Source organism: Sinocyclocheilus rhinocerous, unplaced genomic scaffold (genome assembly GCF_001515625.1).
Source record: "Sinocyclocheilus rhinocerous isolate Xijiao unplaced genomic scaffold, SAMN03320098_v1.1 scaffold1085, whole genome shotgun sequence".
NCBI lineage: Eukaryota > Metazoa > Chordata > Actinopteri > Cypriniformes > Cyprinidae > Sinocyclocheilus > Sinocyclocheilus rhinocerous.
Genome location: NW_015659401.1, coordinates 353,005 through 378,488, shown reverse-complemented (window position 1 = coordinate 378,488; position 25,484 = coordinate 353,005). Strand labels below are relative to the sequence as shown.

The 25,484-nt window shown below is 35.9% G+C and overlaps 2 protein-coding genes across 2 annotated transcripts; both read left to right on the top strand.

Annotated features, from left to right (window-relative positions):
- Positions 1 to 2,439: 2,439 nt before the first annotated feature.
- Positions 2,440 to 4,599, top strand: LOC107723827 (leukocyte cell-derived chemotaxin-2-like). Its single transcript, XM_016532541.1, has 5 exons — positions 2,440 to 2,546; positions 2,973 to 3,005; positions 3,101 to 3,191; positions 3,782 to 3,933; positions 4,145 to 4,599. Exons 1-5 carry the CDS (start codon positions 2,507 to 2,509, stop codon positions 4,309 to 4,311), a joined length of 483 nt encoding a protein of 160 aa, XP_016388027.1. The 5' UTR covers positions 2,440 to 2,506; the 3' UTR covers positions 4,312 to 4,599.
- An 8,173-nt stretch (positions 4,600 to 12,772) lies between these two features.
- Positions 12,773 to 14,643, top strand: LOC107723830 (leukocyte cell-derived chemotaxin-2-like). Its single transcript, XM_016532543.1, has 5 exons — positions 12,773 to 12,862; positions 13,294 to 13,326; positions 13,422 to 13,512; positions 14,210 to 14,355; positions 14,446 to 14,643. Exons 1-5 carry the CDS (start codon positions 12,823 to 12,825, stop codon positions 14,610 to 14,612), a joined length of 477 nt encoding a protein of 158 aa, XP_016388029.1. The 5' UTR covers positions 12,773 to 12,822; the 3' UTR covers positions 14,613 to 14,643.
- Positions 14,644 to 25,484: the final 10,841 nt, after the last annotated feature.

The following is a 25,484-nucleotide window of genomic DNA, read 5'->3' as shown; positions in this document are numbered from 1 at the left end:
TCATCATTGTTTACTCAGCCAAGACTCTTGTTATCTTTGAAATGCAATTGAAGACATTAGAATATAAGATTTCTGTCCCTTGAATGACGGTCCACGCAACTACCACTTTGATACTTCATAACTTTCATAAAGAGATCTAATCCATAAAGAGAACTAATCCATACGTATCGTGGTTTAGTCCAAATTTTCTGTTTTTCTGTTTATGTTCCCTGATCAATGTTTAAATGTGAAAAAAAATTCAATCTGTTCATTGTAAAGCAATCGAGTCTCTTCAGAAAATTTAGACTAAACCACTCGATTCATTTGGATTAGTTTTATGATCTCTTTATGAATTTCTTGAAGTATCAAAGTGGTAGTTGTGTAGATTGTCGATGGAAGGACATTTTCTCATTTAAAATGTCTTCATTTGTGTTTTGAAAATGAATGCAAGTCTTGCAGGTTTGGAATGACAGAGAGTGAGAAATAATGACAATTTTTCATTTTTGGGTCAACTAACCATTTATCTTTTTGTAGTTTGATATCTTAAATTAATTAGAAAATTCCAGGTGTGAACATAAGCAGATATTGTGTGCCTGCCCAGTTAAACTTTAATTTTTCATATTAATTTGTGCATTTTAAATTTGTACTGCACATAGAATAACATATAAATGACACATATTTCAGTAATTTAATGTACTGTAAATATGGTAAAATAATTGTGATTACCCCTAATTTTGAGTATGCTGAGAACTGTCTATAATACAGGTGTCAAATCGTAAACTTATTATTATTATTTTTTTTTTAACAAACTTCATTCGAGGGTCATTTAAATGAAACATTGTGCAATATTCACATGGAGGCCTGAAACAATTTAAGTATTTAATCTGATTATTAAATACATTTGTATAATTTTAATGAGTAACATGAGTAATAAGGCATCTTAAAATGAACAGTGTACAACATTAGAATAAATTAACACGTGTTAAGAACTTATCTTACTATTAATTTATTATTTATAGGGTTAGGGTTAGGAATTTCTAGGTATCTAGAAATACATTCTCTGTTTCAGTACCCGCCATCAGGACCCAACACGGACACACACAGCACACCCAACCGAAAACATCTTCCTGCACCCCTGCCCACCATTGATTACAAACAGGCTAGAAATGTAAGTGGTTGTACAGTTCATGGCCAATTCGACAGTAAGTTTCTTTGTCAATCTCTGAGACTACTTATTCAGATTCAGAATGCAAACTATCAATGTGGAAATTGTGCGCAGTCTAACAACATTATTATTTTAACATTATTATTATTTATTTATTTATTTGTTACAATACTGACAAACAGGCAAATACAAAAGTGTGCATTATTATATTCATGAACACACACAAAAGAGTATGTATGGCTGGTTTGTAATAACATAGTTAGCATGCCCTAGTTTGACTCACAACAACAAACGGTCCTTTGATTTCATTCTTCCTCTTGCTTTGTGTTTGAACTGTCTTTCAGAAAGACTCTTTCTACTTGATTTTCGCTTTGTCCTGTCACTGTTGAAGAAAGCAGCAGAAACAGAAAAGGAGAAACATGAAATAGCTGGCCATAACAGCTGAAAGCTGAACTGATTCTGTGCTGTGGTTTATTTGCAATCAGACTGCAATAATTCAACGTTTTATTTTTCGACTTCTACATTAGCTTCTTTAATGATATAGACATGCTCCACAAACTCTTACTTGTCACTGAAACGTCTAATGACATTCCTAATAACAGTGTATTTTGTTCACTTGGTTTCCCACATTCAGTGATTCAAAAGTGTTGTGATTTTATAATGTATTTATTTAAGAAGAACAAAAGGGCAGACTTTATTTGCTTTTTGCAAACATTCATTGGTAAACTGGTATTTCCCCACTAGCATGCACACTGTCAATCGGTTTAGATTAAACATTGATAAAGTGGCACTATGTACTACATGTATTTATACTAAAAAGTTATACTAAAAAAACAACAACAAAAAAAAAATATATATATATATACTAAAAGTATGTTGTCAGGCGTAGTTAATAGGTTATGCCTGGTGTCCATCCTAATGTATAAACATTTACTGACACCAAATTATCTCTTGAAACTCTTTTGAGCTTTTATCATATTTAATTTTTTTTACCACCACATTTGTACTCTAGTTGCACAAGGTGGAATAACTGACAAAGCCAAACAAAACAATATCCAATGAGAAAAAACTAAAATGGTTGTAGTAGAGTGATTGTAAGAGTTTAGTTTGCATTGTATGTTTTGCACTGGCTTATTTTCACTGCAAAAGAAAATGTATTTAAATGAGAAAGTGGTCTGTTGTTTCCCTTTTTGGCTGTTATGCAATGTCATTGTGTTTGGACTGTGTGTACGAGTGTTGAAAGCAGAATTTCCACAGAATTTCCACATGACTCCAGCCACAATATAAAACCTCACAGTTAAATGTTCCTACCAGATTGAGGACGACAGCAGAGAAGATCTGAAAACAAACATTTACAGGACTATGAGACTTTACATCCTTTTCAGTTTTCTGCTTTTGGCTGGTAGGAAATTACAATTTAATTGAAAAATGGACATTGGCTTTATTCTAGAAAATGTTCTTTAAGCCTAAAAAATGATTCCCTTCAATTTTATCCTACAACTTAACTTGTAAATGCTGCTTATAAGTAAATAAAAAGAAGAAGCACAAATCTATGGCATGAATGAAGCATAATTCATGTTCTAAATTCACATTTAATGTGTTTAAGGTTAAATGAAATACAGGAAACATTTTCTCGCAAACAAGAATGAGTATTACAATGAGTTTTATTGTTACCATTATAAGATTTGCTAAAATTTACTAATGCTTTATGGTGTGTCATTACAAACATTGCGAAAAGAGTAAACATGCAAAGTAAATATTGCAAAAACAGTTAAACAAAAAACTGTAATTATGCAAATTAAAGTCTCAATGTGTGTCTCTTTTTCAGTGATTTGCAGCTGTCGTGTGGAAGATAGTCAAGGTATGAAATGTAAATGAAGAAAAAGACAAACAGGCAGAGAAATATAAAGACAGACAGAGCATAAAGTAACACAGGAAATTCGTTTCATTTCACAGTGAAATTTGGCCCCCTCTGCAGTGGGAACACAAGTAACCGCAAAAGAGGATGTGATACGAAGTATGGCTGTGGAAACTTTGGGGCCAGCCGGTAAATTGCGTTTTGTTTGTGTTTCCTCTGACTCCACTTATATAGAACTCTATTTCTCAAACAAATGTAGTTTTCTCTGACCTCTCCTCATAGCTCTTCCCAGAAGTCATTGATGACACATTTAGTGGAGGCCGTGTTATGATATATTGATATCATTCTTTTGTTTTGAGTGTGTTACCACACGAACTTGACACTACCCAACAGCCCAACGTTACCAAAGATCTTTAATCTGCGCCATAGACAACATACTAATAAAATCCATCATCATTTACACACCCTCATTTAGTTTTAAATCTGTATCTTGTTATTTTGCAGACAGACCAGGCCTTTTTTTCATACAGTGGAAATTGATGTGTCCTAACATTATTATTCACTGAACGACTGTCACAAGAAACACAACAACAAATAATGTTTGATGACACTGAACTCATATCTAACTTGATACATCGTGTCTGATTGTACGTTAAGATTTGAGAGGTATATCAGAGGGAAAGAAGATTTTGTAAACTTACATTTGATCATGTTGAGTAAATGATGACAGAATGTTTATTTTGGGGTGAAGTATTCTTTTATACATGTTTGTGCTGCAGAGGCGGTGGAAAACGGAAACATGAGGGTCTTGACATTGTGTGTGCTGATGGAGCCACAGTTTATGCTCCATTTGATGTGAAGCTGAACGGCAAAGCTGCACCGTACAAAAAGAACAATGCTATCAATGATGGCATTAACTTGAGCGGAGAAGGTTTGTACTTACATCTTCACATCTGTTTAATGTTCTAAAAGCATTAATAACAATGTAGCACAACTTACTTTTACAGACTTTCATGTTCGTAGAAAATAAAGTGCTTGTTTGATAAAATACAACTATTATAGGACATGTGGAAAAATATTTCTTACATCCAATTCATAATCTCACAATAATCTCAAACCTCCCCACATGATCTTTCTGGCAGGTCTCTGCTTCAAGTTGTTCTATGTTAAGCCGGACAGTTACTCTGGGACCCTGACGAAAGGGCAGAAGATCGGAACTCTGCTCCCAATGCAGAATGTTTATCCTGGAATCACTTCCCATGTTCACGTTCAAATGTGTGACAAATCAGATCCCACCAAGTACTTCTGATGCTGATGGAGCTGATGACCACCTGCAAACCACTTCAGAGTCTTGTGCCATTTATATCAGCTTTCTTTCTGTATGCTGGTGCCCTGCCCTGCCCTTTGCAATCTAATAATAAAGTTGTGAAGACTATTATGTTCTCAGTGTTACATGTGGTAAATTGTACCATCATAACATATAAATCATCCTGCTTTTTGGACTTATTCACAAAGAAATACAAAACAGTGTCTGCTATATACAAGGAAGTTATACACACTGATAATTAGTAAGAAAAGTCAATAAATAAATAAATCATATGGCATTTGAATCTGTGGCTGTGTACTCTAATGAATGTACATGTTTAGTTTGAGCCAACCTGCTTTTATTTTTCATGTCCTTTTGTGTGCTGCTCTGACCTATAGACCTTCATAGTTCTTTGTGGCAACCATTAATTCTGCATTTAGCTGAAGTCCATTTGTGTATGTCAGAGCAGAAAACCAGAGAGAGAGATATTTTAATAGTTCTCTTTCAAGGGAACTTCGAACTGCGTCCTCTAGGGGTCGTTATGGATGGAGGAGGCCATTTTCCTCCTGTATCCATAGGTTCCAGCATACGAGTTATGCCAATATCGAGGGGATGCGCGAAAGCGGCTATGAGAAGATGCCCCCTGTAGAAGAGACGCTGGCTAGCTATCTCTCTATGGGTGAGACATCCTCTCTTAAGACTCCCTCCTTGCCATCTAAGCCTCTTCAGGATACATCTCACTTAAATGGCAGGGCATACGCAGCAGCAGGTCAGGCTGTCACTTCGTTGCAAACGATGGCGGTGCTTCAGGCGTATCAGGCTGATCTACTGAGGACCTGGACAGGAGGGCCTTTCTCCCGATGAGGTAGTTGCGCTGCACCCCAGATCTCGCTCTCCGTGCTACTAAGCAGGCCGCCTCTGCTATGGGCAGGTCCATGGCGGCTATGGTGGTAACGGAGAGACATCTGTGGGTGAACCTGGCAGATATCGGGAAGAAAGAGAGGGGCTTTCTTCTCGATGCTCTGGTTTCGCCTTCCGAACTTTTCGGTACCTCCGTCGAGACTCAGCGGCCTTCAAATCCTTCATTCCATGAAGATCCAGGTCTGAGCCCGAACAACCCAGGGGTCCTGGCCCGTCTCGGTCTGAGGATCAGAGACGGGCACAGAAGGCTAGTGTCGCGGCTCACGCGCCTGCGGGTAGGGGTAGGAGGAATCGCTGGTCAAAGGGAGGTAGGCAAGACCTAATTATACTGTATGCTCAGCTAAGCTGAATTTATTTAATTAAAAATACAGCAAAATCAGTAATATTATTACAGTTGAAAACGTCTCAGGTTACTTATGCAACCATGGTTCCCTGAGTAGGGAACGAGACACTGCGTCCTCTAGGTTTCTTGCCATGCTGCGGACGCAAGCTTCAGATGAAGAAGTGAATGATGTGTGCTCCCGGCGCTTATTTATACTATAGTCGCACCGGTAGTGACGTCATGGGCTGTCACTGGCCAACATGTTGTTGGTGTTTTTTGAATATATGCTTCAGACACGGGTCACGACGAGGCGTCCCCCATAGCGACCCCTAGAGGACGCAGTGTCTTGTTCCCTACTCAGGGAACCATGGTTACATAAGTAACCTGAGACGTTTCTGAGAATGTGGTGAAGCAGTGCTGATAGAACACCAACCTCAAACCATGTGCAGCATCTATTTAAGTGCACAGACATAGACATGGCTCACATCTAAAAGGACATGGTCAAAATATGGTTACTCAGAAATAATGCTGTACATCTAGTCAGTGAATATATTAAAATTTATTTTTCTTATTATCACCCATGGCATCATATAAATTACTTGTGATTCTATTACAACAACATATGTATTCATAAAGTAGGCTATTTGTATTTTAGTTGAATCTCAGGCTAAATTACAATACCAACAGTTGGTGAAGTTTCCAAATCCCCCTGCATTTATCCAGTGTCCTGATATGCTGCTGAATAATCTGTAAGGTGGAAAAACAGCACAGTGGACTGTAGAAAAACTTCCCAATGTTTCTCAAATTTCAAATAACTGTCATTATGGCTTTCCATTAGTCAGGGATGGGTAAATGGGTTTCTTATCATAAGCAATATCATGTTTCCACATTCAGTATAAATTAAATTGTGGGTTTGGTGGTATCAAGTTTGGCCACAAGAAGGAAGCAGAGTACATAGGGGAACCAACTTCTGCGTTTTTGTCCGATAAATAGCCCTGATAAGCAGCTTGAGAACATTACTCACAAATTCTGTATTCTAGATTGTGGTTTATAGTATTAGACCTTTAGATGCATACAGCTATAATAATAATACAATACAACATTTTAAAAAGGTGTTTTTGATGTTTTGTGCCATTGCTTTGGTAAAGCTGTCAATTACCTACATTCAAAATCTCCATATGGATCAGTGGCAGTGCACTTATCAAATTACAAAAGGTTGCTTCAGTATTTAATTGTTGAAGTTGAGCATAAAATGATAAAGTAGGCTGTAGCAAATCTCAGCTACTCAAATGCAATATATTTTTTGCTAAATCTAATCTACATTCTTAAAACAAATGTGTTAAAAACAGAGATCTTGAAATTCTGGAAGGGAGTGCAAACTTTGATAAGTAAAATAATTAATGTTACTATTCCCCTTGAACCAACATTTTTTATATTAAATTTATATCCTAATAGCCTTAAATTGAGAAGAAGAGAACATATTTTTGTTTATATGTGTACTTTACAAGCTAAACGTCTCATAGCTCTTTACTGGAAAAAGGTAGAGGCACCAAGTATAGGGAGATGGTTAAAGGAGTTGGCAACAAACATGTCATTGGAGAAAATAACATATATTATTAAGGGCGGATATAAGGCTTTTGAGGATGCTTGGAAACCCTTTATGATTTTCTTGGAAGGAGGAAATAATGGAGATGTATTTGATGGGATATTTGAAGACATATGAGAAAATAAATGTTGAAGTTGTCTTGTACTAGGAGGCCTTAAACTTTATTTTATTTTGTATATGTTTGTGTGTATATATATATATATGTATAAACTAGAACTGTGTAATTGGTATGTGTTTTTATTTATTAAATTTTTCTGGTTGATTATTTGTTTGTGAATGTATTTAAGTGTTTGTTATAAGTTTGTGTTTACATAGCATGTTAGTGTTGTTGAATTTTGTTATGTAAATATAAAAGCAATAAACATAGTTAAAAAAAGTGTTAAAAACAACACCTTATTTTCAACACGTTCTGAGTGTGCTCAGGGACAACACATATTTCACTTTAGTTAACACATTAATGTGATGTTTTTGGTACGTGTCCTACACAACTGTGTGTTACTGAGCAATTATTTTGAAGTTTCAAAATAAAAGATAATAGTCTGTTAACAATTTAAACACTTTTATTATGAAATCACACAAAGAACCATTGAAGCACATACTGTTTAACATGGAAATAATTATAATACTATGTGTTCATTTAACCATTTTATTACAGTATGCTGAATATAAAACTGTTAAACAAGAATATTAAAACTTCAGCACATTCCTCTTATAAAAACATTTATCAAATACCATAAAACTCATATATCCATTAAGCACTGTCAAATAGAACATTGTCTGCAAGTTCACAACATGTAAAATACCAACAAGTTCTCAAATTGTTCTCATGTACTCCAACATGTTTTTAAAAACAGAAATATACTTCTAAAAACATGAAAATATGTTCAAAACATAAAAATAACCATCACGCACATATAGTTCATGCAACAATCTAATGCATTCTGATCACCTAAAAACAATTAATTCAATCAAAAACCTGGTCAAAAGACAGACAGACAAAATCTCAATGATAGTTGACACAAATCGAAAGGAAGGGCAACATAATTATTCTTCGCCACAATTACGTACTGTGCTCCATGTCCAAGTGAACCAATGGAAACAAGCTGAGCTGACTTCAGGGACCCTTTCATGGACTCACGCAGTGAGGAGGTCATGCTGGTACCAGCCTACAAAAATGAAAAGTATCAGAAAATGTTTCCGCTTGAACAGCAACTTTGTTTATTAAAAGCAAACACATTAACAATTCATACCAGCACCAACTCCAAATTTGAGACAGCAGAATTGCCACAGCATTTACTGCCAGAAACACTTTTCCCAGATGCCGTTGGGTGGATGATGACCAAGTATCATCTTGACAAAGTAAAAACATAGGACACATGCAAAAGATCAATTTAAAATAAAATTCTATTTGAAATTATCAATTTTATATCATGAAATAATGTTAAAAAAACGAATACATTTCTAAATTACATTTAGAAATGTGTGCACATCACAGAGGCAGAAAATCGTTTCATCATGCTAACTGTCAGCTTTCTCTAATAAGTGACTGATGTCCATTTTCTTCCCCAAGAATGATATTTCTTTGGTCCATTCCCACCTCCTGATGAACAAGTCTTCTTTTACATCTGTAAGCTTGGAAAATTCAGTGTCCACCTTTGGTGCATAAAACAAAATAAAAGTAATATTAATATTACAAATATTTCTGGACAGTATTTTTAAATAGATACACTTTACAACTGTTAAACAACCATATACTTACATTCCATGTTTCTCTACAATTTCACTGACAGCGTCACTTTAACAAGCAACTTCATTAACAAGTTAGAGTGTCTCTCTTTATGTCCTCTAAGGATTTTAGGCCTTTTCCTCAAGCAGTGTCAGCAGGCAAGTTGTGGTGCCAGTCATGGGTTGCATCTATTGAATGACACTAAGAAATGACAAAAACCTGTTTTAAGTTTAAATGTTTACATTTAACGTTACTTTTATGAATATAAAAAGTGAAAGACATTAAAAGTTTAACGGCAATGACTGAGCACTTACTTCTGATGGATCCTGGGTGACATTGGCAATATATTTGGAATTTGTCCAGCCCCAGTACTCTGCATGAGCTGATCAATACTACAACACATCCAAACGTTTCCTCTGTGCAAACACTTTGTGTAAAATTAAGAATAACCATGATTTGGTCCTAGTCTTCCATTACCTAGATAAAAAAATAATAATAATTATAATTATTATGAGCACCATTTACACTATTATTGGCTTTATTGCGTTGCCAATATTTTAAATAGTTAGCTACTAGTCAAAATAGCACGTTGTTGCTAAGTTTTTAAGTAGTGCTAAAAGTCCCATAGCAATTGTTAGGTGATTGTTAGAGATTCAACTGTAGGGTGACCATATTTTAGTTTTCCAAAAAAGAGGACAGTTGGGGGCGGGGTTCGTGGGCGGGGCAGGAGGCGGGGTTTCGCCTAATAGCATATGTAACACTTTTTGTGTGCGAGTCTCCTTGGATGGGCCAATCTACAATTGGTGAGTGGTAATGGGAAGAGGAGCTCCTTTTTATAGAATGCATGTTATGCCAAATTCAGAAACCCCTGGGCGTGATAAATTATTGAACAGGAGGTAGGTACTAGGTAGTTGTTGCATCCATATTAATTGAATTCATAAAAACAACTTAATTTATTAATTTTTATACAATAATACGGCCCTATGAAATTTTAATTTTATTTACTTTTTCAGAAATTCTGTGTTGTGTATTTTCATTTTTCTGGTAATCAAATGAAGGCAAAAACATTAATCTATCTTTTTAAACAAACCCTTTAATTTGTATACATTCAAAATGCTAGGCTACACAACAGAAGTTTACTGTGTAACGAGCAATGACACGGTTATATTAAATAATGCTAAATGTTTTTACACAGTCATCGTGTAAACAGTTAAGCAGTTTATTTACACACAATGTGTCTGTAGTAACACAAAATGTGTTATCAGTCCTTTTACACATATTTTGTGTACTTTTTTAACACCAATTTTAAGAGTGTATACTATCTCCGTCAAGAATGAGACTCCCGCCGTGCCTCCCGCTCACCAACAGAGGGAGCTCTCTCCCAAGTTTTGAACTTTATCCAGACTACACACACACACACACTCACACTCACATCTCTGATTGCTCCTGCTCCTGCACCTGACTCTCGTTAAGTGGACTATTTAACCAGCTCTCAGACTCTCCCTCATTGCGAAGTCTTGTATTGCCCCGGTGTACATTTCTGAGCGTTTCTTCCCGTGTCTAGCCTCTCTGTTGATTCCCGAGCTCTTGCTTTTGACTACTGATTTTTACTTTTGCACGTCTCTGACTACGATTTGGCTTCTCTCCTCTGTTGTGTTTGCTGGTGTCTGACCTTGCCTGTTTGATTACGATTTCAATAAAGCTGCAGATGGATCCTCACTCTGTTGACGTCTCATTACAGAAGACTTCGCCATTACATGATCCAGCAGCTCTAGCCACTGGTACGTCATTCCTGGGTTACATCATCAGTCAGGAGGGAGTGGCAATGGATGAGAAGAAGGTCAGAGCAGTCCTCGACTGGCCACAACCAGCGACACTAAAAGAACACCAACGTTTCTTAGGATTTGCAAATTTCTACCGCTGCTTCATCAGAAACTTCAGCTCCGTAGCTGCCCCTCTAACCTTCATGACAAAGAGAAGCTCTGCACATCTCATATGGTGTACCTCAGCACTAGAGGCCTTCACGGAACTCAAATCACGCTTCACATCTGCTCCCATTCTTCATCACCCTGATCCTGAAATCCCGTTCATAGTCGAGGTTGTAGGATATCAGACCGAATCAGACAATCTAAGATTTGGTCAAACATGGCTGAAACCTGAGGAGCCCAGAAACACACACACACACACACACTCACATACCTGGCTCTGATTGCTCCTTCACCTGACTCTCGTTAAGTGGACTATTTAACCAGCTCTCACACTCTCCCTCATTGCGAAGTCTTGTATTGCCCCGGTGTACATTTCTGAGCGTTTCTTTCCGTGTCTAGCCTCTCTGTTGATTCCCGAACTCTTGCTTTTGACTACTGATTGTTTGCTGCCTGCCCCGACCCTTTTGCACATCTCTGACTACGATTTGGCTTCTCTCCTCTGTTGTGTTTGCTGGTGTCTGACCTTGCCCGTTTGATTACGATTTCAATAAAGCTGCAGATGGATCCTCACTCTGTTGACGTCTCATTACACTCCCAGCTGATAAAATGTCAAAAAATTAGGCATTAAAGGTATTAAAATATTAACGTCAATTTCTGTAAAGCTGTTTTGAAACTGTGTATTGTGAAAAGCGATGAAACATGACCTATTCAATAAGTAAATAAGTATGTTTGGGAGTAAAGAGCAGAACTGTGTTCAATTTCACGCAATCCGGTGTTTTCAGCGTCTCAGAGCTGCTTTCACAGCAAATTCCATGTTAGCATGCCATGTACTGTGAATTTAATGTGCATTTGGGAATGCAGTGTGTGGCAGTTGCACTTTATTTTCGCATTTGCATAATTTCCAACATTTAGTGGACATAATTTACAATATCTCACTATTTGTAAACCAAAGAATATCAAAGCCAAAATAAAAGCTAAAGAGTTTAACTCTTGAAATTTAAAGAAATTTAGACAGATGTATAATTTACTAAAGTTAGTTATGGGCTACTTATTGTGACGTAGCATTCTATTACAACAACAAAAACAACAACAACAATAGGCTGAAATTGTTTGGCTCCCTAAAAACATGAGTGTGAAGGGCTGTGATCGATACAACGATGATACTGTTTCTGTAGTCCAGCAGTGGACCGCGCTTAATTTGAATACAAGAACAGCGTTTAAAATGGAGTGGAAAATATAGGCTACAACAACAAGATTTAATCTGGCTGCAGAAGAACACAACCGGGGTTGCCATGATATAAAGAGACGTAATCCCCAAAACGGAAATATCAGTTGGCTGGCTGTGTTTAATAAACATCTGTTTTACTAAATTCTGCTGAGGTAAAATTTAGTCTAGTCCCGTGATAGGCCTGCATATCGTATCATGGCCTCTGTATCGGGATACATATGCGTGACAAGCTACTTTAGTGCCTTTAGACACGCTACACAAACTCTTGTCACGCAAGGTATGACTGTTTTAATTACAGTGTATTTTGTTCATTTGCTTTCCCACACTCAATGATTCAGAAGATTGTGACTTCGTAATTTATGGATTTAGAGAAACCTCAAGGACAGCCTTTAATTGCTTTTTGTAAACACTCCTTGATAAACATTTGTAAGCATACGTTGACACATTATATTGTGTTTATAAATATGTGTGTGTGTGTGTGTGTGTATAGGCTACCTACTTAATCATATTATGAGACAACCAGAAGTGAGCTAAACCTAAACCTGACAAAATCTCCCAAAACCTTATTTTGGAATGTCCTGGTTTGTAAAAACAGTATAAAAATAAAGTAAATAAAGTTTATTGATTCATTTTAATTGATTCATTTAGGGTTGGGTGTGGGTGTTGAAAGCAAAATTTACACAGGACTCCATACAAGATATAAAAACTCATAGTTCAAAAAGCCAAACAGACTGAGGACGACAGCAGAGAAGGAAACATCTGAGAACAAACAATTACAGGACCATGAAACTTTACATCCTTTTCGGTTTTCTGCTTTTGGCTGGTAAGAAATTACAATGTAATTGCCAAATGGACATTTGCTTAATACTGGACCATGTTATTTAAACTTGATTTTTAATTTTTTTTTATTTAGTCCAATTTAATATATCTAATATTTAAATGTTTATCTTCTAAAATTTAGATTTAGTCTGAAATTAGTCTTTAGATGTCATTTTATTGTGAGCATTACAGTATATGATTTGATAAAGTTCACAGAAGTTTTGTGGTGTGTTATTGTAAAACACTGCAAAAACAGTAAACATGCAAATTAAAATTCAGTGTAACCACTGTTGTAACAAACAAAAAGTAACGCAAATTAAAGTCTCAATGTGTCTCTTTTTCAGTGCTTTGCATGCAAAGTAAATATTGCAAAAACAGTTAAACAAAAAACAGTAATTATGCAAATTAAAGTCTCAATGTGTGTCTCTTTTTCAGTGATTTGCAGCTGTCGTGTGGAAGATAGTCAAGGTATGAAATGTAAATGAAGAAAAAGACAAACAGGCAGAGAAATATAAAGACAGACAGAGCATAAAGTAACACAGGAAATTCGTTTCATTTCACAGTGAAATTTGGCCCCCTCTGCAGTGGGAACACAAGTAACCGCAAAAGAGGATGTGATACGAAGTATGGCTGTGGAAACTTTGGGGCCAGCCGGTAAATTGCGTTTTGTTTGTGTTTCCTCTGACTCCACTTATATAGAACTCTATTTCTCAAACAAATGTAGTTTTCTCTGACCTCGCCTCATAGCTCTTTCCATAAATCATTGATTACACATTTGTAGTGGAGGCCGTGCTATGATACATTGATATCATTATTTTGTTTGGAATATGTTGTCACTCGAACTTGGCACTACCCAACGACCCAGTGTTATCAAAGATCTTTATTCTGCACCATAGATGAGTTTACATATTAATTAAAAAGGATGTTAGAAATCGTCATAATTTACTCACCCTCATGCCTTTTCAAACCTACATGACTTTCTTTCCTCTGTTGAATACAAAAGAAAATATTTTGCAGACTAACAAGGCAGTTTTATAAGTTTTACTGCAGTTTTACTAACAAGTTATTATTCACTGAATGACTGGCTACAAGACCAGCGGCATCGCTTGGAATTGTGAGCCTCCTCGGTTGAAATCGCATTCTGGGCACCTTCATACCCACGGGCCCATGTAACTCTGTTACTGCCATGCACAAGACACACATGAACAAACAAAGTTTGATGTCATCAACATCAGATCTTGCTTGTTGCATCATGTTTAAATGTACAATTTGAGAGCTATTTTGGAGGCAAAGAAGCATTTTTCAACTTACTTTTCTCTGAAGTGTATGTTTGTTTGTGCTGCACTGACAGTACGCACGGGTCACATGAGGGTCTTGACATTGTGTGTGCTGATGGAGCCACAGTTTATGCTCCATTTGATGTGAAGCTGAACGGCAAAGCTGCACCATACAAAAATAGCAATGCTATCAATGATGGCATTAACTTGAGTGGAGAAGGTTTGTACTTACATCTTCACATCTGATTTCTTACATTAAATTCATAATCTCACAATAATCTCATATCTCCCCACATTATCTTTCTGGCAGGTCTCTGCTTCAAGTTGTTCTATGTTAAGCCGGACAGTTACTCTGGGACCCTGACGAAAGGGCAGAAGATCGGAACTCTGCTCCCAATGCAGAATGTTTATCCTGGAATCACTTCCCATGTTCACGTTCAAATGTGTGACAAATCAGATCCCACCAAGTACTTCTGATGCTGATGCAGCTGATGACCACCTGCAACCATTAAACCACTTAAAATTAAAATCTATCGCATTGAGGAATGTATTGTGCAAATTATTTCATCTTTATTTCTTTATGCTTATATATAAATAAATATAAATAAATAAATATATATATATATATATATATATAACTGAGTTGTCACATACTGCCCAGCGCTTTGAAATCTAATAATAATGTTACTTCATCAAACCACACAGAGAGAAAGAGAGATTTTCTAATAGTCCCTGAGAACATGGTGAAACAGTGCTGATATAAAAAAGCATTTGCTATTTCAGCACATACTTTTAGACACAGTCTAGCTAGCACACACCTTGTGGAGAAGCACCTCCCTATGTTCACTGATTTCAGAGCGACAAATATGTACAATGATTCCAGATAAAGAATTAGGCACTGGAGGAAGTTTATCTTCTTTGAACTTCTATTTATTTTCACTTGGCAGGCAGTAAGTTACATCCATTGACAATATTTCCCCATAAACATCCCTTCACAGATACACAGTTGCATTTGATTGTGGAAAGTTATGTAAAGTTGTGGTCTGTAAAAGAAATGAATATAATATTTTGTGGTATCAGGATTGGCCACAAGAGGGAAGCAGAGTACATAGTTTTTTATCATTTTTTATTGTTATTTTTAAACTATTTTCAATATTATATAAAAATACAATGTTACCAATACCTAAAACAAAGCTAAAACAAATATATTATAGAACTGTAAAGTTTGAGTCGTGTCATGTAGCTCTCCATGTACAGCTGCTTGCTCCCTCCCACAAAAAAAGAAAAGAAAAATAAAAGAAACAAAAGAAACAAAAGAAAAAAAGGATTTTCAGTACTTCAGACTTCAGAGCATAGCTTTGCTTTGCTGAGGCCATAAACCTTAGTGACAGAATGTCTGGACGAACCGGACAACTGTGCAATATACTTCTATACCAAATATTTATCACTTTCCTAGGTTTTCTTTATGTCCCAATCTCTCTTCAGTCCTCTCACACTCAGTGCTTGGTGTTGTCCCATTGTAAGGACATGAATGTCCTGTTGTGAACATGATGTACTGTAGTGTCATGTATCCTCCTCAGCCTTTGAATATGGACTCAGATCTTGTCAGTAGAGAAACAGATATTCTAGCAAACATATCCTCTAGCTATTCTATTCTATTTTATTATATTCTGTTGTATTATATTATATTATATTATATTATATTACATTACATTACATTACATTATATTATATTATATTATATTATATTTTATATTACACTCAGAAAAAAAATTTACAAAGCTGTCACTATGGCACCCTAACGTAAAAAATCTAAAAGATACATCTTGTACCTTATTCACCTCTAAATGGTGCATATTAGTACTTTAAAAGTACATATTAGTAACTAATGTGAGTATTAGTGCCTTTTGAAAGGATTGCTGCCCCAGTGACATATATTGTGAATATAATAACATTTCGCAAATAATTTAAAAGTGCAATATTACTTAAGTTTATTTTATACATTTATAATGAAAGGTAGCCACCCATTTCCCCCCATTTTCCCATTTGTTTCAAATGAAATGCCTGATGTATCCAGATCACGTCACATGCAGTCTGCTATTTTGATCAAAACTATTTTCATCCCTTTGTTGGATCTTGCCAGCTGTCTTTATTCATGTTTCTCCCTACTGTTACTCTCTAATTGCACATACCAAACTTTCATCCGTTCCATTACAGATGATCAAACCAGGACACTGAGAGTTCCTTTGGGCAGTATGAATTCATTTAAATCAACTCGTTCTTATTCATTGGAAATCACGGCCTACTGTGCGAAGCCAATTGTCCAGTTTTGATTTCACCCTCCATTCATTCTGCAAGCAAATCACAAATGTCCGTCACCGGTGATTATATGTTTAAATTCCAGCTCACAAAAAAAAAACAAAAAAAAAAACGTTGACTAGGTCAGGCAATTTATCCTCACTCCAACTGTCCTGGAATAAGATAATAATAATAATCTATTTTCTAACTCAGGGATACCTTAAAATCCATTTACAGACATTTGCCTAAAATGTCTGCAGAACTTCTCACCGTTCTGTCTCCATTCCTTTCTTTCTTTCTCATCTACAGTATGTACAGACCTCTCCCTTTCCACAGCGATACACAAGTGTGGGCACAAAGAACAGAGACAAAGACAGAGGCATAAGTGTGTATGGGGTTAAGTATGAAAATGAGATGAGATAAAGAAGTGTAAAGGAGTGAGAAATGGTGAGCGAGCCCTGCTGGGTTTCCTGCATTCAGTGCAGATGGGTTCGTTTCAGCTGCACATAGATAAAATAAAGTACATAAAATATTTAATTTCCAGTTTAATGTGCAGAGACAACTATAAGGAAGTATTTTTTTGGGTTGTGGGTTGGTTTTAGCCAGATGGCGTGAGTTGGGGCGGAGCCATATGGGTAACCAATCAGTGGCAGAGTCTGTTTGATTTCATTTCTCTGTTTGGACAACAATTTACCTATAAATCAGATACAATTTCAAACTCCAAAATTTTTTGAACTGTGATTCACCCTGCTTTTAATGAATAGAATATACGTAGATGTTATTGTAAAAACAGGTTAAAGGTACACTGATCAATAAAAATGAGAAATTAAGTACAGGAAAAATGAAAAAGAAGAAAGGGTGGAACGGACTGAAGAGCTGTAGTATTCCCTGTGTGCTGGATGAGACAGATATGAGATTAGCAGAAGAGTGTGCTACAGCCTCGCTAATGGATTTCTGTACTGCAATAAGAAGAAGTGAATGGCAGTGGGACTCGTGTTTGCCTGCTCGGCAGAAAAGCCATAATCCATCCCCTGCATTATTACACGATGGATCTGCCATCCAGGCTAGGTCATTGAATATAGTTGCCTAATCAGGTATTGCCCTGACCAGGGGCGTAGATTACGCGGGGGACGTGTTCTCATTCATACTCGAAGCCGGAGGGCGCTCTCGTGCAGAAAGTCGTGGACAAAAGTTGTTTTCACAGAAAAACAGAAATAATTAAAAGCTAGAAATTAGAGAAAAATTTAAGTTGCCTATACACTGCCAGTCAAAAGTTTTTGAGCAGTAAGATTGTTAATATTTTTTAAAGAAGTCTCTTCTGTTCACCAAGCCCGCATTTATTTGATCCAAAGTACAGCAAAAGCAGTAATGTTGTAAAATATTTTACACTATTTAAAATAACTGCTTTCTATTAGAATATATTTATATATATATATATAACATTTCTGTCCCCCTCACTTCTGAAAAGATGGCTACGCCCCTGGCCCTGACTGTCACAGCTTCAATTAGCGATTAAAAAAAGAGGCAGAAAAAAAGAGGCAGAGAGAAAGAGAATATCTTGTTTCTACTAGATTGGAGCAATCACATCTGATTTTGATGAGCTGCTGTGCTGTTAATTGCTGGGTCTTGATAGAGGGGTCTCTTAAGGCTGTTTAAATGGGAGGGTGAGTTTTTTCAGCGTTGATGGGCTGGAGGGGGTTAAAATTATGGGCTTGTGACATATTATTATTATGTAATATTATGTGAAACTGAAGTGCTTGAAGAAATGTATAATATGTCGCTTCGTTTTATAAAGCCGTTTTATATTGGTTGCCCATATAATGGTTTGATATTTTCTGTTACCTTACATTTTCGATACATCACCGATTGTTTTTGTGCTTCATATAGTAATTGTTTAACTGTTTAAATTTAGCTGAAAACCCTAGAGTGTAATAAGCTTGTGACACCTTACTCCAAATATTGCCAGTACAAGGGGGAAAAGGTCAATGTGTTTAAGAAACTGTATGATTTTTTGACGTTGGATAGAAGGACTTGTTTGTAACCAAGACAAATAAATGTATCATTAGATAGGGAAGAGCGGGGTGATTTGAGCCTGTGTAAAAGTATGAATTTCTTTTTGTTTTAAAAAAATGGAGCATATTCAATGGAGTCGAGTGTGACAACTAGCCTAGGACTCGCTATTATCATGCCATTGTGAAGGCTGTTAAACTCTTCAATAAGGTTGTCACGGAGATAAGCTGTTCAGTGTATATTTATACATGTAAATACATAGTGACCTTCTCTCTGTGTCACTCTTTAGGAAGCTGTATCTCCGATATCAAAGCCTTTCTATTTTCACTCACTCTCTGACCTGTTGTCCTGGCTCTTCTGCAGTTTTGCACATTTAGCTGAAGTCCATGTGTGTGTGTCAAAGCTGTGCTATCTTTCTCAACCCAATAGAAGAAATAGAAAGGAAAAAAGAAGGCTGACTGAGAGTATGTATATGTAATATCAAAGATAGAAAGAGAGAGAGAGAGAGAGAGAGAGAGAGAAAGAAAGAGAGAGAGGGTTCAGTAAACATTACTCAGATGGAGTAGGTGGCCATGGGCAGGCTTGCTAGCTGCAATGCCAGCTCTCCTTCTCTGTTTTTGTCTGTGGGTGCTACATTAGCCACTACTTTAATAAGAGAAATATAAAAGCTATAACCCTCTCCCCACTGGCAGTGAATAAATCATGCAATTCTAAAATGCAATTTTATTTGAAGCAAAATATTACTTTTGCTTGTCCCTTTCCTTCTCAGACATCTCAAGTACCAACAGCCATCTATTTTATCTGTTTTCTAAGCCAACATGACTATCAATAATAAGGATCCTATTTGAATATCAATGTGTGCTTGTCATGACTGAAAAGCACACTGTGCAGTTTAGTCTTTCAAGAGTGAAAAAGAAAAAAAAAGAGATAATGATTAGATACGATTAATCAAACAAATAACTAAACAAATTAAATGCAATATGATTGTAGTGTAATAAAAAAAAATAAGCATGAAGTGTTGCAGAATCATGGTATTTTGTAGGTAGGAAGGAATTCTTGCTTTTTAATACAATTTTATGAGCATCTTGTCCATAGTAATTTGCCCAGTTAAGATGGTCCTCCTAACCTGTGTCTGTAAAGTCTCCCCAACAATTTTAATCACCTTATAAAAAGTAAAATATTAGAGGCTGTGCGCAGGGGTCATGTTCTAGGGTCCCCATAAGCATTCATTAATCTAACAAGGATTTTGACATTCAGGCCTCAGGCTCCTCAGAGTGGATTATTCCTCTTTGGGGCAGCAGTGCCTCATTCTCTCCAGCTTTAATTAAGTTTTCAGAAGCCCATTAATGAGCATGTTTATTAGCTGCAGGATACAGACTGATTGTAGAGGGAGAGTTGGCTACTGAGGACTCCCAGTCTTAGTCTTTGGAACGAGCCAAACTCTCCAAACTCTCTGATTCTGCTTGGTGGAGAGTCCCAGAGATCTACTTGTTCAGTAACCACTTGCCCTAAGGTTCTTTAAGCATCTTGATGAACAGTTGGGATGAGCGGTTAAGTAAAACAGAGGAAACTTTCTATATTGAACATTCCAAACTGATGTAATCAAGATTTTTACAACCTTGTTGCTTTTTCATTTAAAACTACAGTGCATTTTTGAGCCAGCATCATCAAACAGAATTGCAATAAATAGTTGAAAATCATCTGTAAATAATATAATAAAACAATTTAAAATCATACTAATATTTCACATCAATGTATTATCATATTTAAAGGGGTTTTATTTTATAATGTATTTTGGTGCACTTACTATGTTAGTAGGATCTTTACATCAAAAATCGTCATAATTTAGAAATAAATGGCCATTTTTCTCAGATTTGTACACTGTTTAAATGGGCGTGTCTCCTTAAGACATCAATGAAAACACCACTGCAATGACTGAGCAAAATCTTTGCTATTAGATATTACATTTAGAATGATTCTCTAAACTTTTTTCTCTAAACTATGTTTTTATTATTACAGCTGCCAAGACTAATGGAATAGTTCACCCCAAAATAAAAATTTGCTGAAAATGTACCCACCCTTAAGTCCAGTGAAGAAATAAACTCATCTACATCTTGGACGCCTGAGGGTGAGTACATTGTATTTTTTTTGGTTAACTATTCCTTTACCTAATTATAAAAAGTGTTGATTATAGCATTATAGTTTGATCTATTCATATTGCATAAAAGAGTTGCAGCGCTGTGCATTTTAGCCAGTTACAATCATGTGCGTTTAACAGTCATTACTTTCATATCTCTCCCTAAAAGTCTGTTCTGCACCGAATTTGACTGGTTTACCAAAGAATAAACAGTGAAATTAACCGAACAAACAAATAATCCTCTACTAAGACATTCACAGATTTGAAAATGAACAGCTACTTTCCAAACATTGGGATCCTATATAACAAAGAGTGAAAAATTTAAGGGGGTCTGAATACTTTCCGTACCCACTGTATGTCATTTCACTAATGCACCATCATGTATTCATCTAATAAAAACCCAGAAGTAGAAAACGGGTGGGTCATTTTGCCAACTTGGTTTCAATAAATGCTTTAGTTTTTCAAGTAACAAGGAAGTGCTTGAGCTCTGAAACTTACAGTATGTTTTTATAGTACAATAGCTATTACAAAAAGACTGAGGACATTTTGATTTCTCAATTAATGAGCCTTTTAACAATCAGACATTTTATCATTTATCGTATTTTATTCAAACAAATACATTTCATCAGGAACATCGTAATAGAGTGCTTAAGTGCGTGTTTCACATCTCATAACCTGTATTTTGATTCTGAAAATGTCATTTGCAGTTCAGCTGTATTTGTTTTAGGGCTTTTTTCTCTCTCCTTGTTTTAAGTGGCTTTAGAGGTTCTGATGTTTACAGTGCTGGTATTGATTTGATTCTGAGGTCTAGTCCACAGACTCAATAGCAAGGGCCCATGGCTATTGAACCACACAGACGGAGTCAGAGCGCGCCTGTGCAGCTTGGAAATAACGGCTCTGGGTTACCAACGCAGGAGTGAAAATGTTAAAGCGAGGTGAGCAAGGTTAAATCTATACTCTCAGTCAGTCTGCACAAACACGGCACACGCAGAGGAACAAGGACCAGCGGCTATAAAGCAAGATGTCATCAGGGGAGTAAACTAATTTACACATGCATGAACATGCACAAAAACACAAGCTTTGGCCTTTCATAGAAGTATATAAGTGAGCAAATACAATACTTGGCTGAAAATGTTAGCTTAGATAATCTGTCTTTTATATAAGCTTTTATAAGAGTCGGCTAGAGGACATATGTAAGAGTAACATGTGAAAATATATTAAGCAGTATTTTTGTCCTGTTATTTTATTATTTTGTGCTCTTTTTTAATAATCTAACCTGCATTATCCTAAAGCTCCCACGGTCCTTTACAATGTAGAAAACAAAAGACCAGTGACAAGATGAACACTGCAATAATATTACAGTAATATTAATATTGAAGTCATCTGAGATGATTTTGTAAAACAACCAATAAAAGATATGCAAAATGGCATAAGTTGTAAAAAACAAGAGAGCGAGTGAGACCTAAGAAGAAGCACAGGTGAATACAGCTTTCGCATGTTAACAATAAATATAAGGAAATATCTCGCCATTGAGTGTCACGATTGACCAATCAGAATCAAGTATTCCAGAGAATCGTGTAATATGCAATATTGATGCTTGTTTCCACAGATTATATCTTGAATTCAATTTATTTTCCTTTCCCCAAACAGTTTTATTTCTTTTTTTTAAGCATAAACCTCATAAAATTGTGTTAAATTTATGCTTAGACCAAGAAAAAGCTACGGTATTTGTCATTGGGTAAGAAATCTTAATATCTTATACTGTTTTGTTTCTCACTTAAAGTCACAGTTTTGAAGGATAAAGAAAATTATTTATTGCATTGCAATGGTCAGCTGTTTCTAAATAGGATTTGCGTGGGAGGTCACAGGTCATGCAAGAGCTTCTTTTCCTGACATCTCACCACCGTAATCACAGCCCACTTTCTCTCAGCACTGATCATTGCGGCTATATAAATCCAACACGGTGGAGAAATGGGACTGTGTGTCATTGTGTTTAGGTGAGCTGGACAGTGGAAAAAGAGAATTTGTATGCAGTAGGTGTGAATGGATCTGGGTGTTCCTAAAAACGCAACTGTCCTTGGACATTCTGATCTTTGGATATTTTTATGCAGAGTCTGTCTGAAGGGTGTCATGAGGGAATGCTGTGTTTGTGTTTATATGTCCTCATTTGTCACAAAAACGCGCACACACACACACACACACACACACACTCACAAACATGGAATCTGAATGCATACTGAGAAATGAACTGATAACATATAGCAAGAATACCCACAGGTCCATATGAATAGCATAATTGTATAATGTTTGCTTTCAGGGTATGTAAAGCACATGTGTGTGATTGTCTATGCATGTCTAAAAGCTGCTTTCAAGAATATCTGCCCTGGACTGACCCTGGAAATATCAGTAATTACCTATATGAAACATACCACATCACTTTACATGTAACATTCTTGGCTTATTTGTGTGCTTATTTGTATATTATTATTATGTTTTAATTATTTATTTATTTATTTATTGCTTTGAATCAAACAAATTAGATTAAATGTACCCTTCAAATAAATCACTTGCTCAAAAATTAAAATGATCCACTGTCAGTGACTGATATGTTGAACTGAATCAACCAATTCATTAAAAAATATTGGAGTAAAATGTTAAATATATATATAACTTCAGTCCCTATAAGGGTTAAGAACAACATAAGTACATACACTGGTGACACTTCACAATAAGATTCCATTTGTTAACATTAGTTAACTACATTGGTTAACATGAACTAACAATGCAAATACTTCTAAAACTTTCATTAATCTTAGCAATCTTAGTTCAACATTTAGTAATACAATAATAAAAATTAAAATACAAAAATAAAATATTTTGTCTGTGGATATTATGCAATGGACCTGAGCCAACAAGATGTTGTATTTTTATTAGCTTTAATGTTAAGATGAATAAATACTGTAACAAATGCATTGATCATTGTTAGTTAATGTTAAGGGGCCTTATTGTAAAGTGTAACCAATAGATTCTTTTTATCTTATTAGTTTGGGGATAATACAGTTAATTTTCGGTCTCTATACTGCACAAACCAAACACAGTAAACTCTGTTGTGACAAATAACTAGTCGGCATGTCTTGCATCTCACTCCAGCTGGTGTTCTGAACACAGAGTTAATGGCTAATGTATTTAAAATTAAGAGGCACGCTGCTAAACCTTAAACACGTTCAGGCAGTTAGGCTCTTTTTGCAAAACTCTAAACACATGCTCATTCACTTAAATACTTATCACACTGTGATGCATTTGTGCTGCAAAATGCTAAGTTAAACACAACTAAAGCACAGTTGTCATCGTTTACACACAAATATTCAAAATTGTTCACACTTGTTTCTAATGATGTGATCAAACCAACTGTACAACATATGAACCAGTTCAGAGTGCACAAGTGGCACAGGTGACTGAATGATGATACGAACAATAGATGGAAACAATCTGAGAAGGAGAGGAGGAAGAGTACATGTAAGAAGTGGAGGATGAGGAGAGAAAGAGTAAGGTTTAGAGAGTTATCAACGCTGGATCTGTCAGAGCAGAAGGTTTTTCTCTTTGTCTATAGCAAAAAAGACAACATTACTTGTGATGTGGACAAAGTCCTCACAAAGACATGATGCTGAGACAGAATTAATCTCTCATTGACCCTGATTTTACAATTGCACAACTTACAGTGTTTGAGTGTACTGTAACATGCTATTCATTTAGAGTTTTATTTGACCTTTCTGGCCTTTGCAGTTGGACTGCAGTATTTTTGCAGTATCCAAGTGCTGAATATATACAAACATCCAGTACTATTCAATATTCTGCACAATACTATTATTGCAGTACATACAGTAAGCCTATACAATATATTCTCCTTACTCAGTTGCAATCACTATACTTTTTTACAGAATTACAAAATTGTTTACTCAATACAATATACTTTTTTTCTGTAATGTTCTGGATGCTGTGTTCTCCATTTTTCTCTGTAGTGTCTAATGAATGCTCTGTAGTGTTTACTTTATTGACTCATGTTTGTGTGATCTGAGAGTACCGTTTGATTTTGAGTGCAAGTGAAATGGTTTTGCAGTGATTGTTTGATTTTGATGGAAGAGTCAGAGGTTTCGTGAATTTAGTTTGAGTAGTTGGATTTGTGTTTAAGGTTTTGAGAAAATGAGTGATGGTTTCAAGAAATGTGTTTTAGCAATTCAGAAAAACTGTAATATATATTTTAAAATGTAATTTAGTCCCGTGATGGCAAATCAAAATTTTCAGCAGCCATTACTCCAGCCTTCAGTGTCACATGATCATTCAGAAATTATTTTAATATGCTTCTTATTATTAAACGTATTATTATTAGTGTCGTGCTGCTTACTATTTTTGTAGAATTCATTATACATTTTATTTTCAGCATTTACTGTAACAATGTAAAAAATGTCAATCACTTTTGATCAATTTATTAAATTCTTGTTCATTAAAAGTACAGTATTCATTTCTCTGAAAAAAATAATGGTTATGGTATGCAGGGACGGACTTGGAGTAAAAAACGGCCATGGATTTTCTCCCAAATAGGCCCACGACAACTACAAACAGTCGCTACCATCTCACAATATTACAGCAATCCTATCGCATTTATGGCAAATAACATCACAAAACCCATGGTGACCCTGCTGACAAAAACAATAGAAACCATCACAGAAATTTGAATGATTTCCTCTACAAATACCATTACAAACATTACAAACCATCATCTTTTAACCATTAAATAATGGTTTCCTGTAGTGCGTTTTGGGATATATTACATTAGGATTTAGTGGCTTTAACAAAAGCAATGAATAGAAGGTGACCAATTACCAGTAGAGACCTACAGGCGCCAT